The sequence below is a fragment of the Poecilia mexicana genome, unplaced genomic scaffold (genome assembly GCF_051168715.1).
Source record: "Poecilia mexicana isolate PSO_F unplaced genomic scaffold, ASM5116871v1 scaffold_9, whole genome shotgun sequence".
NCBI lineage: Eukaryota > Metazoa > Chordata > Actinopteri > Cyprinodontiformes > Poeciliidae > Poecilia > Poecilia mexicana.
This window is the reverse complement of record NW_028263378.1, coordinates 28602739-28621455: the sequence shown is the minus strand read 5'-3', so window position 1 is coordinate 28621455 and position 18717 is coordinate 28602739. Positions and strand designations below refer to the sequence as shown.

The 18717-nt window shown below is 40.6% G+C and overlaps 2 protein-coding genes across 2 annotated transcripts; one reads left to right on the top strand and one right to left on the bottom strand.

Moving 5' to 3' along the window:
- The first annotated feature begins 237 nt into the window (after window positions 1-237).
- lrp13a (low-density lipoprotein receptor related-protein 13 a) lies at window positions 238-6872 on the top strand. Its single transcript, XM_014975695.2, has 21 exons — window positions 238-348; window positions 452-598; window positions 1036-1251; window positions 1331-1528; window positions 1699-1914; window positions 1989-2218; window positions 2314-2443; window positions 2565-2749; window positions 2832-3018; window positions 3211-3423; window positions 3498-3681; window positions 3749-3950; window positions 4056-4220; window positions 4382-4582; window positions 4913-5459; window positions 5525-5641; window positions 5734-5838; window positions 5912-6139; window positions 6223-6553; window positions 6630-6738; window positions 6809-6872. The coding sequence occupies exons 1-21, from the start codon at window positions 258-260 to the stop codon at window positions 6830-6832; spliced, it is 4026 nt and encodes a 1341-aa protein (XP_014831181.2). The 5' UTR covers window positions 238-257; the 3' UTR covers window positions 6833-6872.
- Window positions 6873-11725: 4853 nt separating this feature from the next.
- rchy1 (ring finger and CHY zinc finger domain containing 1) lies at window positions 11726-18199 on the bottom strand. The gene is made up of 9 exons (XM_014975694.2): window positions 18083-18199; window positions 16353-16472; window positions 15112-15227; window positions 14727-14805; window positions 14606-14650; window positions 14398-14456; window positions 14213-14242; window positions 13770-13890; window positions 11726-12668 (listed from the first exon to the last, which is right to left on the bottom strand). The coding sequence occupies exons 1-9, from the start codon at window positions 18131-18133 to the stop codon at window positions 12447-12449; spliced, it is 843 nt and encodes a 280-aa protein (XP_014831180.2). The 5' UTR covers window positions 18134-18199; the 3' UTR covers window positions 11726-12446.
- Between the last annotated feature and the right edge of the window lie 518 nt (window positions 18200-18717).

Sequence of the window (18717 nt, the reverse complement as noted above, 5' to 3'; positions counted from 1 at the left end):
ATGGGATTTTAACAATGAACTTTTTCTTTTTTTTTAAAAAAAAAAGATTATTTTATTTCTTTATATTAATTTACATCTAGATTAAATAAATTAGCACACACATTATCCTTAATAGTTGGCTATTTTTTTGTGAATTGTGGAATTTTTTGGCATGCCATACAGCTGCTCCTAACATCTCCAGCAGCTCCGCCCCTACTTAAGTGTGCAATTAGGCTCAACTGGCTGAATCTGGTGCCTTTATAAGCTGCCTCCCCAGAATGTCCTGGTATCTGGTTCATTTTGACTTGCCTGTGGCAATGGGTGGTCAGTTATGGCTTTGTGTGGGCTTATTGGCACTGTTTTTACAAGGTAAGGAACTCCACCCAGCCCCACAATTTTGGTGTGTATTTATATGTTTATGACTTTGTTTTTTTCTTTTCCATTGACTTAATTTTTTTTTTCTCTTCCCCAGCTGGAAGCTATCTTAATCGTTGCAGAATGGGGTATAGTCTATGCAAGGATGGCTTAGAATGTATCCCCTACAACCATGTGTGTGATGGAGAGGAGGATTGCAAGGATGGTTCTGATGAACAGAACTGTGAAGCAGGATGTAGTTCTGGTATGACTCAAAGGGTTAACTGGGAGCTTACCCTTCTTTAAATGGAGCAAAAGCCTGCTCAGACTGGAATTGATATGTAGAGCTGAGAACTTGACTCATAAATTGAGTTCAAATTAACATTAACTCCTACCTGAACTATGTACTGTTCACAAATTTCTCAATTAACTCAAACTTATCACATTAACTTCTTTTCCCCTTCAAGAAGGTGGGGGAGCTATTGCTCAGTATAAACTTGAAGTTATGTAGTGGTCCTTTCCTTGTATATAACTTAGAATTTTTATTTTCCTAAAATTTGTGCATCCATAAACATCCTACATGGCTATATTGCTGGCCCAATGTGATTTGCCTTAATGCTTTCAGTGAAGTCTTGTTGCAATGAATTTTTAAAAGTGTGTGTATGTTGCCTGAAGTTCAACCAAACACCTGTTTCCAAACAGACCAGTTCCAGTGTGCCCATGGTAAGAAGTGTATAGACAAAGATCAGGTATGTGATGGTGTACCTCAGTGTCAGGACCGCTCAGATGAACAACAATGCCAGAAACACCCTGAAGACTGTGCTCACCACTGTGATGAGAAGAGCCACTGCTTGCCTGCAAACTTCATCTGTGATGGAGAGAAGGACTGTCTGGATGGCACTGATGAGGCAAACTGTGGTATGTGGCTTCTGTTTTGCTCTTTGACTCTAGGGTGGGCAGTTTTCAACTTCAGTTGTGTGTGTTGCATGGTTTTCAGAGGACCAAAAGGAAGCTGGAACAATTACAGGACCTACAGCGGCCCCTTCCGGTCAGTCTCGTCCCCTCAGATGTGGCTTGGGCTCCCAGATGTGCAAAGACAAGTCGGACTGTGTCCACTACAATCATGTCTGTGATGGAGAACCAGATTGCAGAGATGGCTCAGATGAGGAAGATTGTGTCTCAGAATGTGGAACTGGTAGGTGACCTAAACTGGCTATAATCTGCTTCAAGTAAACTCTTAAGCCACAACTGGCTGTATAGGCGCTTGCTAGACCACTACAAAAAGGCATCTAAGATAGTGGTGACTGCTACACCTTGCATTCATATTTTGGTTTTTAGCTGAGTGACTTTATAATCCTGCTACAGACCAGTTCCAATGCGCCCACGGAAGAAAATGTATTGAGAGAAGTAAAGTGTGCGACGGCGTGCCACAATGCCAGGACCGCTCTGACGAACTTGCCTGTGCCAAGCGCATGGAGGGTTGCGCTCATCTATGTGACGAAAACAGCCGCTGCGTCCCCAGCAGTTTCCTGTGTGACGGGGAGCAGGACTGTAGCGACGGCAGTGACGAGGCAACCTGTGGTATGCTCGCACGACTTCACCATTTGTGACGACGCTCCTTCGCGGTGCTCTAACATGCTACGGCCCTCCTGTAGCTGATTTGCAGTGCAGCTCTACAGAGTTTAAGTGCCTCAGTGGCCAGTGTGTTTTGGCGTCAATGCGTTGTGATGGTCATCCTGACTGTCGGGATCGCTCGGATGAGGACGGCTGCACCAAGCCACCGGTCTGCACAACCAAACATCGCTGTCCTCACAGCAAGGAGTGCTTGGTGCAGGAGTGGCTCTGTGATGGAGACCAGGACTGCAAAGATGGCTCGGATGAAAAGGTCCTGGTTAATGTGTCTTTTTTTTTTTTTTTTTTTTTTTGTCCCTCCTTCGCTCTGGAGTTGCACAAGGACTCATGATATCCCTTCTACTGTAGGATTGTCCTGTGACGCCAGTCAGCTGTGGTGCCTTCCAGTGGTCTTGTAAATCAAACACCCAGTGTATTCCTACAGTCTGGAGATGTGATAAGATTAAAGACTGTGACGATGGTAGTGATGAGACAGAATGTGAGTATATGCATATTTAACTGTACTTCAATGCATAGTTTTCTTTAAATAATGGATGACTGTAAATGATTGCTGTTTAGTTCCTAAAATTCTGACTTTTTGTTAAACTTAAACTTCCCAGGTGGCATGGGAACATGCCTCCCTCATGAGTTCCAGTGTGGCAGCCAGGAGTGTCTGGATCCAGTCCTTGTCTGTAATGACGTTACAGACTGTGCAGATGGTTCAGATGAGGGGGGCAGCTGCCATATGGCCTGTACTGCTGCTGACCGCTGTACACAGGGCTGCCACAGCACACCCCAGGGACCGGTGAGAGACCACTTAAACTGTGAAAAGGCATAAAACTGTACAGTAGTGGCTTGACTTTGTGAATCTTGTATTCTATTTATAGCGCTGTCACTGCACAGCAGGGTACAGGCTGCTGGAAGATGGTCAAATGTGCTCTGATGTAGATGAGTGTGACAACCAGGCACAAAGTGTGTGCAGTCATCTGTGTATTAATGCACCTGGGTCATACCAGTGTGAGTGCCATCCAGGCTTTATAATGGAGGCGGATGAATACCAATGCAAAATCACAGGTAAAGTATCCCAACATTGGGGGCATACGGTGAACTGGGACACTGCAACTGTTTTCTCAATGGTTGCTATATCCTGAATTCTTATGCTACAAGGCGAGTTTGTCCCAAATGTTCGTTTGAAACCTTGTGTACATTCATCAAGCTTACATGTTTTCACTCTATACCTTGTCTATTGTTGCAATCTCTTCATAGGTGAACCGTTCCTGCTGGCATCTGTCCAGACAGAGTTGTACATGTATGGTTTGCGCACCGGAAGCCTTGATGTCTTGTCTTCATCTGCCAAAAAGGCAATCTTGTCTGTAGACTATGACTGGCGGGACCAGAAGGTTTTCTGGGTTGGTGTGGACACTGAAACAATCAGGTGGTCTTCTATGGACCAGAAGACTACAGGAATTCTCACTAAAGGTTCGGGGTGACAAGAAAAACTTTTACTGGCATCTGAATCAGTTTAAAGCATAATGTAAATGCTCTTGTTAAAGGTGTCCGGGCAGACTCTGTAGCTGTAGACTGGCTTGCAAGGAACCTGTACTGGATTGATGGTGTAAATAGTCAGATTGTTGCCATCAGCCTTGCAAAAGCATCTGTCAAGTCACTGGACCAAAGCATCATCCTGGATGAAGAGTTGGACCAGCCTCGCTCTCTGACCCTGCTGCCACAAAAAGGGTTGGCTTAAAAGACTTTAGAAGTAAAAACTGTACTGAGCTGACATTCATACTTGTCCCTTTCTTAGGCTGATGTTTTGGACAGAAATTGGTAACTTGGTTAAGATTGAACGAGCTGGCATGGATGGGTCTGAGAGGAAGGCAATCGTGAACTCCAGCTTGGGCTGGCCAGGTGGCATTACAGTAGATGTCCTTTCAGAGAGGGTTTTCTGGACAGATGAACGACTGAAAGCAATTGGGTCTTCCACACTAGACGGTGACAATGTGAAGGTAAATGAAGCCAAAAGTTCTCTCAGGATTAACTAGCTTCAAAAGCCTCCCCAATAAAGTAACCTAACAAAGTTAATCAGTTTAAAGCATTTGATTATCCTTCAGATTTTCCAGCTGAAGGAGACTACCAATCCCTTTTCTGTGGCTGTATTCAATGACTTGCTTTACTGGTCTGATGCCAAGAGGAGAGTGGTGCAAGCCGTTAATAAACTCTCCGGTAAGAACAGGCAGGTTATCCTGAAGAGACCTGCCCAACCTTTTGCGATTAAGGTGAGTTTTGTCTAACTTGGAACTGGAAATGCATACTAGAACTGACCCAGATGTTCAAGACGAGCCTAACTGTCTACAGTAGTGTCCTGCTGCAATGTCTTCACCTGTTGGGTGCAAATCTTGGTTTGGTCAAAACCAGTTTCTGGTTTCCCCATTTCTAGATTATACATCCAATAATGCAGATGGACACAGAGAGCCCCTGTAAGAAGATGGCCTGTTCCCACATGTGTGTTTTGGCACCAAGACGCCAGGCTGTGTGCAAGTGTCCCAGTGGCATGTCATTGGCTGAAGATGGTCTGGTCTGTTCCAGTCTGCCCAAATCAACATTCCTGCTGTTGTTGTCACCACCTGCTGTCACAAAGGTTTGTGCTAGATGTCAGTTGTGTAGTTGCTTCAAATTCAGAATTTATATTCTATGGGAAGGGGAATGCAGAAAAGCATGGTGACTAAGTTGCCTGTAAGCTGGAACACAAGTGGTTATTTGTGTAGCACTATTCAAAGTCTTCCACAAGACTAGGGGAATATGGGGAAATTGATTCTGGTCCTGCAAACTCGGTCAGCAGCTCTCTGAAGACCTTAGCATTAGATGCTAAGGTCATGTCAAAGAAATCTTAACTAAAGACAAATTGAGTCTTAAACCAATGGAACTTCAAAATTATTTAATGACCTGCATAACTAATGTATTTCTGCAGATCTATTTTCAAGCCCAACAGGCAACAGAGTTAAAAGGCTTGCCTGACCATCTGGCAATGATGATCCCTGGCGTAAGTGACGCAAAAATCATGGACTACAGCACACATGACAACACTCTGGTCTTGACAGATGCCAACACAACTTCAGTAAAGTCCTTCAAGCTGAGAGACTTGGCCTTGGTTGCTGAAGGGCAGATTCTCAAACTGCTAGATGACCAAATCACTGCCATGGCCCTTGACTGGGTGACCCTTAATGTATACTGGAGCAGCAACAAACAGCCCCGACTGCAGGTTACGTCAAAAACCGGGGCATACACAGCCATTCTAATAAAAGATGGAATTGCTGGAGTGGGTTCCATTGCCCTTCATCCTAAAAGTGGAAAAGTTTGCTTTACCAACCTAAATCTGAAAGATGCTGGCAGCAAGGCTGCAGTAGAATGTGCTTACATGGATGGCGGAGAGCGACGAGTTGTGTGGAAAGATGCAGTTCAACCAGCATCTCTAGTCTTTTCCAGTACTGGGGACATGATCTACTGGGCTAACACAGGTACAACTACATCAGAGTAATGTTGTTTCACTTTTTTTTTATTAAATGGCCTAAATGTTTCACAGGAATGGGGAAAATCAGTTTAGTCAAGACTGATGGCTCTGGATACAAGGAACTAGAGGCTGGAGATGGGCTGACTGCTGTAGCTCTTGGTGACCTGCCAATCTGGATGACTGTTGGTGGTAATGTCAATATTGCTGGAGGGAACATGCTACCTCAAATATTTAACTTAACTTGTATATTTCTAAATGCCATGCCTGTCAATTACCCTCAGATATGACAAGACTTTGGTACAGAGAAGATCAGCAGCAAAAACTATGGTTTGAGGTCAGCACAAGAGTACTTGGCTTGAAAGCCTACAGCAAGTCTACGCAGTCTGGTAAGTGATGGCTTAATTCCAAGAGGATATGGTGATGCTTTAAAATTCTAAAGTCTAGTCTCATTCCTTTCAGGTTCCAACCAGTGTGCAGCAAACAATGGCAACTGCCAGCACCTGTGCCTTGCCACCCCAACAGGACGGATGTGCAAATGTGCCCATGACTTCGATGCAAAAGACACAAACTGCAGCCCTGATCAGAGCTGCTCAGCTGGTGGTAGAAAATGTCTGGACCAAACCTGCCTGCCAGCTGAGAAATTCTGCGACGGCCATGCTGACTGTGCCGATCACTCGGATGAAAACTGTATGTAACGTTTAAAATGGATAAGCTGTATGGCTGGCTTCAAATTTCACTAAACCTCTGCTTGAAACTGGTCTTCCTTTAAGGTGCTGGTGCCAAGCAACAGTCAGAAACAAAGGTCTCTACTTCAAATAAGAGTACACCTCCTCCTCACACTCCATCCTCGAAGAGGAACCTGAGCAAAGCTGTTGAGGTCCTGGAGGCAAAGTGCAGCCAGAATCGTTGCAGTGGGAATGGACACTGTGTGAAAATTGATGGGGTCACGACATGCAAATGTTTTGGGGACTACAGTGGAGCATCTTGTCAGGACACTGCAGCAAAAGGCATCCAGGGCCCCATTATCTATGGTGCCGCAGGTCTCTGTGGCATAGTTATCATTGCTGTGATAGCAGTGGTCCTCAAAAATGCTGCCTCAAGGTTTTTACACTTATTCTGAATTTGAAGTGTATGTATTCTTGGTGCCACAAACTTAATTGTATCCTCCTTAATACAGAGGTGGGAGACCAGATGAAACGGTGGAAACCAGCATGTCTGAACTGCAGAAAAAAGTAGAAACCACAACTGGCACACAGAATACCCAGGCAACTTCAAAGAAGCAAGAGGTGACATGATGAACATGGAACCTCTTTACTTCCTGTCTTTGCAGTTCTAACTTCCTGTCATTTCTTGCAGGAACCAGTATCTTCTGTGGATTAATTCATAACTTTTTTTTTTTAATAAAGAGTTTGCATTTTCAGTTGGCTTGATGCGTCTTCAATATTTAAAACACTTTGTGCAACAAAAACAACTGACACTTAATTGTTTAGTGACACCTGCTCGGATGTGCATGAGGATGTGGTGCAATTGGCAACTTCAGTAAATTATCCGACAGTCTTACAAAGGGCTTTGATTGCTTAAAATATTAATTTCAAGTTGTGAAAAGGTAAATTGTCATACTCGAGTGTTTGAGTTCTAAAGTCCTTAAACATGCATGTAGAGCACCCCCAGAAGTGAATTCTGTGACCTAAAAGGAAGCTCTGAAATGGGAACAAGGGCTAGAATCTCTGCAGTCAAACATGGCACTAACCTGCCTGGGATTTTACTTCAATTTCAAGTGAACCAAAGTTTTACTTGTACTGTCCACTTCAAGAACGCAATGAAACAAATGGGGTGCAGACTTTGACATTTTACAAGTGGAGAGACTGCTCATGTCAAACCTTGACGCTGAGGAGCAGATGCTCACACTGAAAGCTGTCGGCTAACAGGAAGCGAAGCAAGATTTGATAACTGAGGGATAATTTGGTCTGGTAACAATTTGGCATAAGCATACTTCATTACTGCTTGACAGGGTGGGGGATATTTTTTTTGGGCCCCTTGATTAAATGTCACACCCTGCTTAAATAACAGTTTATCCCTTTGGCACTGTTTCAGTCTTTTGTTGGCTACTTCCAGTAGGGAAAAGGTCCATGTCATAAAGCTTGGAATATATCCAACTAGCTTTTAAAGCCAGCACTCTACCAGATCACCTGTGGGATGTGGTGGAACATGAGCTGCACCTCATTGATGAGCAGGAACTGCATGTCGATATGGACTAAAGTCTGCCCTAAATTTGTCAAAGGGGGTTCAAGATGTACTTGATAGTGGATATTAGGTACACCTTGCTTTACATGCAAAGTGTATTTGGAGTGGAGGGAGACAGTGTTGAACTAAAATTTGCAGGGTCATGTCTCAGCATCTGAAAACTAAGATGCTCCTTAGCTGACAGCTTTTAAAATTTGAACACATTAGATGACTGCTACCTCAGGAAAGCTTAAGTTATGAGGGAAAACACAGTGATGGTAACAGATTCTGATGGTTAGTGAGATGAAACTGCTTCTAGGAAAGCTTTGTGTGTTCCACAGTGAGGCTGTTTGAATTCCATGCATATATTTTTGTTGCAAACATCTCCATGGCACCCCAGTGTATTCAGCCCAGAATCTAGATGTTATTTAAAGTCTGGACCAAATTCTTCCTATTGTTTACACAAAAACCGCAAATCATGTTTACTTTGGCTGTGAGGCCACTTCTGGTGCGCTCATTCTCTCATTTTCCAATAAGAATTTTAAACTCTTTAATTTCAACTCATGTGTGGGTGTTAAATGATTCAGCTTCTATAGTTGGAGAGTTTATCTACAATATAATAAGGACTCCCGCCCCCCCCCTCCAGATGATGGATTGCTGCTGCGTAGCCCCCACATATGTAAACAGCCATATAAAACAGGCCCATCTCAAATGTTTAGTTCATTCTGGACATAGAAGAGGCAAGCATCGTCTTGGAGGTACTGCTGAGGTAAGCCTGAAAAGAGGATTACCTTTCGTATGACAGTGCAACACGTATTAGGAGAGACATACATTCCTTATTGGAATTAATGTCTTTTACTTTTAGGGACTTGAATGATTTGCTTGAATAGTTCTTTTTCCAGGGTATGACGACAAAACAAATATGGTTTAACAATTCCAAACCGCTTTTGTGTACAGGCTGAAACCAAAATGAAAGAAAATGAGTCAGAATATTCAAGAACATCCCAAAAACCCGTCAACATTTCAAACCTGTTATAAACTGGAAGCTTATGGAACAATGGTGTCACTGTCGTTATGTTGATAACCTGTTCATCCTGAAATATGACCAGTTCAGATATGTCAAGAGCCCAGAAATAAAATGGCACAAATGTAGTTGATGAGCGGGTGTAAACTGATGACCTGTATTGTCATACGAAGCATCCACCTACTTACATTCTACCTGTTTCTTCAAATATAGTAGAGGGGACAATGGAAGTTGCAGGGGCCGCATTTTGGGCAGCACTTATGGTGACATTTGTGACATCTAAACCGGTGAGTAGCTCTACTTCTCTGACTACCTTTTACTACTCGAAGATGCAGTATGTAACTTTTATATTTAAAAACAAAGTTTTTTTTCCCCCATATTTATTTCAACTGTCACCATGTTGTGACAGTGTAATATGAGACACATAATCTGTGAAAAACCCCCCAAATAAATCAAACTCCTCCATCTACTATAGCAGTCTGCAAAAATGCACTGCAACTGGTCAAAAACAACCAATCAGAGCCATGAGGAGGTTCTTAGTGCTGTCAATCAATCTTGTGTATGAAGTTCAGTGTGCTAGTGGTTGAGAAACAACTTGCAGTTACAGTAAAACAGTTCCACCGTCATTGGTGGCTATGCTAACTAGCCCAGCATTCATGAACACAGAGGCTAGTAGGACAAGAAAGAAGGGTTGGGGGTGATTGACATCACGAAGACCCGCCTTCTGCCTCTTATTGGTTGTTTCTAGTCTGCATCGGGAGCACTGTTAGGAGGTAGAGGAACTCCATTTTTTTACATGACACTATATATTATTGTTTTTTTGTTTTGTTTTTTAAATAAAATTTACATATTGCAGCTTTAATAAATAGGCCAATTACCTTTTTTCTATTTAAACAGGTTTGCCTACATGTGGAAGACGATTCCTCAAAATCATCAGAGTCCAGCGAGTCGATGTCATCATCGGAGGAGACCGAAGTCCAGTTCGGACCCTCACAACCGGCGCTAACAGACACGGGCCTGCAGACGGAGCTCCTGGACTCCAATCCTTCTTCATCCACAACCGACTCGGCAGCATCGCCGGTGCCTGAGGATCCACAGACCTCCACATATATAGACCCTCTACAACCCCTCCCACAGGGTCCCTGTCAGACTGCTCTCCAGGTGGACAGCTCTCTCGGCGCAGCACCCGACTCTCCGGATGCTGGCGTGGCAATAATCACGACGAAACCAAAAGGCACCGGCGCATACGAGGGCCTCCAGCGGGAAGCCACCCCACCCGCTCCTGTACAGGTCCTCACACCCACACCTCTGTCGGTTTCCACGGACACGCCCTCCACCATCCCCGAAGACACCCCTGCTACCAGTTTGGATTGTTTCACCGTGCAGCTTCTAACAGCCGAGCCGCCGCCACCTCGAGGAGACAGCATATGAGGAATTAGGCTATATGGACTTGAAGTTTTATCACAATATTTTATCGGTACTACTGTGATAACAATAAAGGTGACATTAAGAATTATTTATTATTTCATTTTAAGGAATGACATAGTCCCACCAACACAAATACGGCTCCCGAAAAACACTCATTTGTAGCGCCTTAGGGACACCAGTCACATGAATCAATGTATTTTGTATTACTAAACTTCACATTTTTTTTAATCATCCCCCCGCCCCCCAAATGTATTGGTTCTTTTATTGAACAATCAGTGGAGAAAATAGTAAAACTAACAATCCCGATGATACTGACTGACTGGGGCGGGGCTTTCAAACATTAATTGCAATTTATCGTTCGTGACACTGATAAATCAAGAAACTTACCACGATAAATGATACGATAAATGCCTCCCCCTATGAGGTATCACATCCTTGTTTATGAACGTTGTCTGATTTTACGATTTAATCAGTGGGAATTTATTTATAATGATTCTAATGTTAATGAATGCTACATAAACGCAATACAACATAGGAATTACAGTTTCTGACTGAACTGCTTTACTAGTCAAATCAATAAAAGGACACCTCAAATGTTTTATAGAGTAAAAAAAAGATGTACTTACATGTTTCAATTAATACAATAGTACAACACAGTAGAGCTTAATGGACAGCTTTCTTTACACTTAACTGCAATTTGTTAAAAATGTTAAGCATGTCCTCATGTATGGGACATTTTTCACCACCGACTACCTTGATTAAATATTAAGCAATAAATACTCAACATCTGGATTCATGACAGCTGGAACTTTGTCACACAGCATTCCACAGTCCAATAAGACTGGGAACAAGAGAACAGATCTTATTATGACCCATTACCACCAGGTCTGTCACATGCAAATATAACTGTTGGAAGTTTTAGTTTAAGAGTGAATAACCTTGAAGTCAAACACAGGTTTAAATGATTTAAGCAGGGTTTTGTTGAATGTTTATGAGAAGTCTGAGTCTGTCAACAGCGAGATCGATTTCTGAAAACAAGTTGTCATTAGAAACCCAAAGAATTCTCCAATCTTTCTGAAAACAAGAAGAAAAACTGAATTTTTTTTTTTACACTTTGTGTCAATATTTTCTTACTTAAACAATTAAATGTAGACCCGATAGCTACTAAAACATGCTACTGCTGAACGGTTGATGGTCATGGAGTCACCATCCTTCTTTCCTAATTACTCCTTCAGACTGTAATATTTTTTGGAGGGGGCTTCAACAAGTGGAAATGAGATTTCTAAGAATATTTGTTCAATATTTTTAGCAACTCAAGTTCACAGCATGAGGCATTTGGTTAGGGTTGCTTAGAGAACTCAAGTTTTAACATTGTTCTGGTTTAAATTGCATCAATTTTTCAGTTTATGCTTGGGGTTTAAAAACCTTTTAATACCAGATATTGTTTTGTAGTAACAAATGTTTTCTCCACCTGTCTGGAGCATAGAGCCCCTCCCTCACATGTTGCTGCACACTGCTGATCAGCCAGCTGCAGAACAGATCCTACATCTTTTTGCTTTTCTTTCCTGTGAATAAAAGCTGCTAGGTAATGTTGCAGATTTTGGTGTCAATAAACAAAAAGTGTAACAATTTTATTCAAGGTCATCGTACTATGAAAGTCACAAACTGACAGATTCCCACGAGAGTGTTTTGGTAAACAAAGTGACCTGATGACTGTCTCCTGGCAAGATAATGACTTCTCATGTGTACTTCATACAACCCACTTAAAAACAATAACAAAAGACAGATGAAGCTACTAGCTGAGATGTTTTTTTTTTTTTTAAAGATGGGAGTTTTATCTTCATCCAAATGGATTTAGACATAATTAACAATGTTTTAAGCCAAGCAGTTAAATAATGACGGCAAGAACAACAAGATGAAAACAGCAAATATTTTTTTAACAAGCTGTTATGATAAAGCAACAACGTCCTGCATACCTATTCCTTTTTTTTATTAGGCATTTTCCAAAACTCAAGATCTTCTGTAAAATGTCACATGACATGCATTATACAAATTACAGGTCTGTTTTTCTTTTATCCAGGGGAGATGGCACAAAGTCAGCTGTTTTCAGGCAGCTGTATTAAGCACCAGTTTATTACAGTTTAAGAGCATTCAGGTCTGTGGCTGCAAACCGTCTGTCGGTGTTAATTAGAGATTCAACAATTCCTCCATCTTTCATATTGAATGAAATGAATGGGTTCACTTGTTTTTATATTAATATGTTTAAGTTCATCAAACAAATGTCAAATGTGGAAAAGTCACTGCCTCTTGGCTTGGCTTTTAATGTGGCGCCTGGGTTCGGGGTTGGTCCTGCGACTCCGGCTCATTCTCCGTGTGCAGGTCTGAGGGCTGCTGCGGCTGCGGCTGCGGCTGCGGCTCCTGCTGCTGCTGCTGCATAAGTCCTCCATCCTGCGCTGTGTTGTAAGAGCCACATTCAGCGCATTTCATCCCCAACACGTGGAAAGGCACGGTGCAGTGGGACTGGCAGTCGTTACAAATAATCTGGAGAAAAAGAAGGACGGGGGTTAAAACATTTTAACATCTGTCACTCTATTGATACACTTAGTATTCTGCCCAATTTTGTCATGTTATGACTATTAAAGGGGCAGAATTAGGTGGTTTCCAGGCACATACTGCCGTTTTATAGAACAATTAAGTAACTACGTTACCTTCACTTGTTATGAAAATGCCATATATATCAAACACGACTTAACAGAAATTTGACTTTGTAATTTAACACCTTGAGATTGGGCCTCTGTCTCTTTAAAAGCTCCTGCTCTTTCTGGAACTTCGCCTTCAGGAAGTCATTTCAACACGGTTCCTTTATTAACCCTTTCACAATATTTTTACTAGCGTTTCACTGAGCAGAAGCTCATGTAATGAGCTTAGCAGATGCTCAGTTCCACTTGATGTTTGCTAATTGCTGCTGGCTAGTCTGAAGGAGCTGAGTGGGCGAATCATGGGGGAGGGCTACTCTGTGAGGCGGAAGCTTGGAAACTTAAAAACCAATTCAGATTTAAGACTTTTTAAGATCTTTTAAAGACAACTATCACTCAAATTTAAGACCTACATTTCCACAGAAACGTACAAACGTCACACAGCCAAGTGGTGATAAACTTACACTTACCCATGTAAGCTACCTGGCTAGCTATGGGTCGATTAGCAGCTAGTTACCGGTAGCTTCAACCTCCTTAAGTCATAGAACACAATAAATATGTCTCAAACTTTTGCCTGACAGAAAAGTCTCACAAGAGAGGGAAAAAAAAAGAATAAACCAGATTAGCCAGTCCTGGCTAGACAAAATGTAAGACCTGTGGTTAATGTAGAGGCCAACTTCTTTAAAAAAAAAAATGAATTTATGACTTTAATTAAATTAAGGCTTTAATTTATTAATTTAAGACGTTTTAAGGGTGTGCGGACACCTTGTCCCACACTTTGAAAACTTCTGATCCAGATGCTGGGAAATTTTGAAACAGTGAATGTTGTTAGAGAGCACCATTTCACAGTGTCTGTGAGATGGCAGGCTGAACGACAAATATCATTTCCTGTCGTGACTGATACATTTTTCTAAAACGTCTTTGAATGCAGTTAGTGAGTTCTTACTTTGACAGTGGCACCCTGGTACTCAGCAGGCATCGGTGACTGAGTGATCTCTTTGTCCATCAATTCCCAGTGTTCGTCCATGTTCCAGGCAGAATGCATGCAGAGAGGGCAGCGGTACGCGCTGAAACACACACACACACACACACGCACACGCGCGCACACACACACACACACACACACACACACACACACACACACACACACACACACACTGCAACACTTAACTCGAGCCAAAAAGGACAGCAATGTTTGTCAGTTTAACTTTAGACAGAAGTGATGGGAAAAAAATGTATATAAAAAAAAAAAGTTGCTCCCTGACAATCCAGAATAATGAAAAACTGCTGATGATATTAGATTAACAGCTGAATGAAGACAGCAGTAACTTATGAGCACATTTAATCTAACTAATATCAGCAGAAACAAAAAGGATTCATTCCACTTACCCTGTTCTGACCATGTCATCAAAGCACGTCCTGTGAAAAAAAGACAAAAGCTAAATGATATATCATGACAGATCCACAATCATAGAATCTGAACATATAATACAGATGTTTCCATTGTAATGACACATTCTCTGATTGCTCTGATAGAAGGAGGGCTGGCAAAACGCGCTAAAAACCAGGCTTACTTGTGTAAAAGATGGCCGCAAGGAAGAACGTGAGCGCCAATCCGGGATGTGTGAATATCCTGATTAATCAAAGAAAACATCTCAGATGCAAAGAGTGAATCTCAAAAAAAAAAAAGTAAACAAAAAGATACATTAAAACTAGATGAGTGTGTGTGTGTGTGTGTGTGTGTGTGTGTGTGTGTGTGTGTGTGTGTGTGTGTGTGATTACCTCCATACACACTGGGCAGTTCTGCCTTGATACATTCTCGACACACTGAAATGAAGAGGACAAGCTGTAAATCAAAGCAGCCATGGGAGGAAATGTGGAGCTGTAGATTCATAATAATCACCTTGTGGTTTCCTCGCAGGTCCTGGGCTAAGCACAGATTGCACTTCTGACAGTGAAAGTATTTCTCTCTGGGCCCAATCCTGCGACAGGAAAAGACAAAGTGTTTGTGTCTGAAAGTCTGGAGTTTCTGGAGTGTCTACATCACAACTTCAGGTTGAATGTTTTTGACAGATTTGACTGTATCTTTTTATCTCCATAACCTATAATGTGGAAAAAAAATCTAAAGAGTTACAATAATACTGTTTTATTTTATTGCTCACGTCACAATATGGTGGGATTGTGATCTCGCAATAAATTTAACTGTCCTGTTTATCACAAATCCATTAAGAAAATAGTGATTCTGTATTTCTGTCACAGAGTTCCTTCCTGTTTCCACAAAGACTCACCTGCATATCCCACAAGGCTGACAGTGGTACTGCTTCTTATCCTTGTCAAACAGGTGACAGATATCGCAGTAATACTCCCCAAACTGCACGTGACACTGCTGACAGTTCTTCTGAGCCTGGAGGAGCAGAAACCAACATTTTACCTTTGTTTCCCCCCTTTATTTTATGACTCGAGCTAATCATGATACAAATCTACAGGCAACAAATAGGTGTATGTAAATGTCTGACTGAAAGTTAATCATAAGGAGATTAAAAATGCTGCATGTTCCTTCAGAGAACAAGTAAAAGAATAATCTCTTTGCCCTCCTGTGTTGTGCACATGCACAAAATTTCCAAATGTAAACAATAACACTCAACATGTCTATTAGTGTCTGTCAGTCTGTCAGCTGGAATTCAAAAAAGTCCTAAACTAATTTCAAGATCCTTCCCAACTGTTTTTTTTTTCCATTGCCAGTTTGGCCAAACTTTAGATAACTAAAGTTCTGTAAAGTTTTCTGTTTTTTGTTTTTTTATTTCGATCGTTTCAAAGTCCTGCTACTGATGATAATGATTTGTTGCTGATTAAAAGATTTAGCTTGTCCCATTTGTAAAACCGATACCAAAGTATAACTTCACAAGATTTCCTCATTTTATTTTGTTTATTGTATTTTGTATAGGAGTTTTAAAAAATTACATATTCATTCTCTTGATATTACTACTTTATTCTGGTAACATTATGACTTTATTCTCATAGTGTTACAACTTTTTTGCCCTATTGCTTTTTTTTCTTCTTGTATTATTACTACTATTTTACAAGTTTATTCTTGTTTTCAACCTCATTCTCATACAACTTCATTGTCTTATTCATTGTTCTTGCAATATTATGACTTAATTCTCATGATTATGTTTTTTTTTCTTAGCCCTGCCATAATTCTCTGTGATGGTTGTACTATTTTCCAAACCTAGAATCTACTTAGATTGAATTCATCATGAAAAGCCAAATATAATAGTGTTCATACTGATAAGTGTATATAAACCTCTGACCAGCCCAATGTTCATATGAACTACTTTTATTTCTAGGGAACTGTTTTGTTTCTGTCAAGATAATTACTGTCAAAAACATAACATCAAAAGAAACTAAACACCTTCTCATTATTATTATAATTATTATTACGAACTCTCGACTTCCTTTCTAGCCTCCCAGGTGAAACACTTTGCCACAGCCGTGCCTGAGCCCCATCTTCTGTTTTTTTTTCCGTTACCTTCTGCAGGGTTTGACACTCAGAGCACAGAACCTCCTGGACCTTGAAACGGTCCATCTGGTGGTTCTCTTCCGCATCGTGGCAGAGCCGACACACGTACAGTTTCCCACAGCATGGAGCCTGCGGAACGAAAACACATCAACCTCTTACTACACTGAGGATTTACAGACTGATTTGCCCGTAAGAGTTAAAAGCTCTGATTAGGTTCAGTTAAAGACAAACTGTCCCAAATAGAAAACAAGAACAAAAACAGAAGTCTGTGTATTTTTCAATTGTGGATGTCTTGAGTGGTTAAAATAGTAATGTTGGTCTTTCAGCTTGTTTCTTCCATCCAATAGCCAAAAACCTTGCTTTAATGTTTGCTAGAGAATAATCTTATAACTCAAATAAGTATAGCAACTGGATTCCTACAATATTCAGGTAAAATTTTCTGAAATTTCCCAGACTTAAATTTCCAAAGTTCTCAGTTCTATTATCCAATTTTAAGCATAAATATAAAAATTCTAATTCAATTATAGACTGTATTTCTACCATTTCTATTTGTAGAAAAACAGTCTATGATATCAGGCTTTAACATCATCACTTTCCTAAAATAATGTCATTTTTTGGCTAAAGTGATTTTTGCAACAAAAAAACACACACATCTTTATTGACAAAATCTGATAAAGGCAAAAAAATTACTTTTGGCAAAAAAATGACTTAGGCAATTATTTTAGGAAGGTGACGATATGAAACTTCTAAAAACAGATGGTTGGGCAAACTGATCCATGAATGAATAAATGAATGAATGAGAACAACATCTTGAAATTCAAATATTTGTCCATTCTCCATTTTCTTTCCTGGAAAGTACTCAGATCAAACTCCACAGATTTAGAATAAATTTGTTTGATTGGTCTGGATCCATCTCAGCTTTAAATTTCTCCCACTCACCTTCTTACCATGTTGAAACAACATGGCCATTTTAACTTCCTTGCATTTGCTTTATTTTAGAATTTAACATGAAAATGTTATCAGTTTAAAAGAGTCCTCATGGATGGTACTGCATCTTGCAGGTCTTTTAGACCAACAATGTTTACAAGTATCAAAGTTCAGGCTGAAACATATATATTTCTGGAACAGTCTCCTTGTTTCAACTGAAATACAACCAGGAAGAGGGAAAAAAACTTTACAAATCTTCAGAAAACACAACTTCTTTAAAACAATTTATCTGCTCTGATTGAGCATGATTCACACATTATGACAGCTTGCATATGATTTGATTTGCTTACTGATTTTGTACAGTTAATCTATTCTAGTTACTACGTCATATTTACTTGTATACTGCCTGCACAGAGGCTGGGTGCAACCTATCTGTTTTAACAAACTCCTAACAGAAGTCAAGCAAAGTGTTCAAGAACAAATCCAATGGTAAAGCTGGGTAAAAAAAAGAGAGGTACATATGGCCGCTAAGCTAACGTAGCAGTTAGCACCAGTATGCTTATGAGACAATGAATGACTTCTTTAAAGGTCCTTGCTTGTAGTGAAACTTTATGACATTATAAACGATTTACTAACTGATAAGTCACTAAAACGTTATGTAATAACACACTTATAGTCAAGCAACGTTGGAATGACTGACAGGAGAGCGCTGAGATGTCAAAACAGAAAATAACTAGACAACTAAGTTTCTACTCAAGAGGTTTCTCTTTTGCTCCGGGTACCAGAAATTACTTTTTCTAAAATTTACTCACTTTCAAGAGGCAACTGCGTACATAATGCTGACAGCCGACAGAAGAAGCCATGTTTACAACTCCAACGCCTAGCTCTTCTTCGCGTGCTTTCTGTTGCCAACCCCCTTTCTTCTTCTTGACTTTTATTTCCCCCTTCAGGTACAGCTAACAAACTGACCGAAAGGCGCGTTACCTCCATCTGCTGGACGGAAAAATAGTCACCAAAACGAATAATTACTTTAGGGAAATAGTAATTTTTTCGCAAAAACAATTGCAAAATATTTAGCAATCATTTGTACATTTGTTTTCAAATGTCAGTTTTCTAACATAAAATTTGTTAATGTTTTCATCTCAATGGATGGACTTTTCTCACTACAAACTGCAAACAGACAAAAGAGCGTATTCTGACAAGTTAACAATCAGCCATGCACTCTGTAAATTTTAAGAAAGATCACCTAGAAGAAACCATTTAAGGTTTTCCATAAAAGTACTACAGCAAACATGTGGAAGAATATACTAAGATTAGATTAAACCAAATTTTTTGGCCTATTATGCAAAGTATTGTGTGTGGGGAAAAAAACCTAATACATGCACCAATGTTTTCACTTTCAAACACGGTAGTGGTATTATCATGGAGCAGGGATGATTATCTTTCT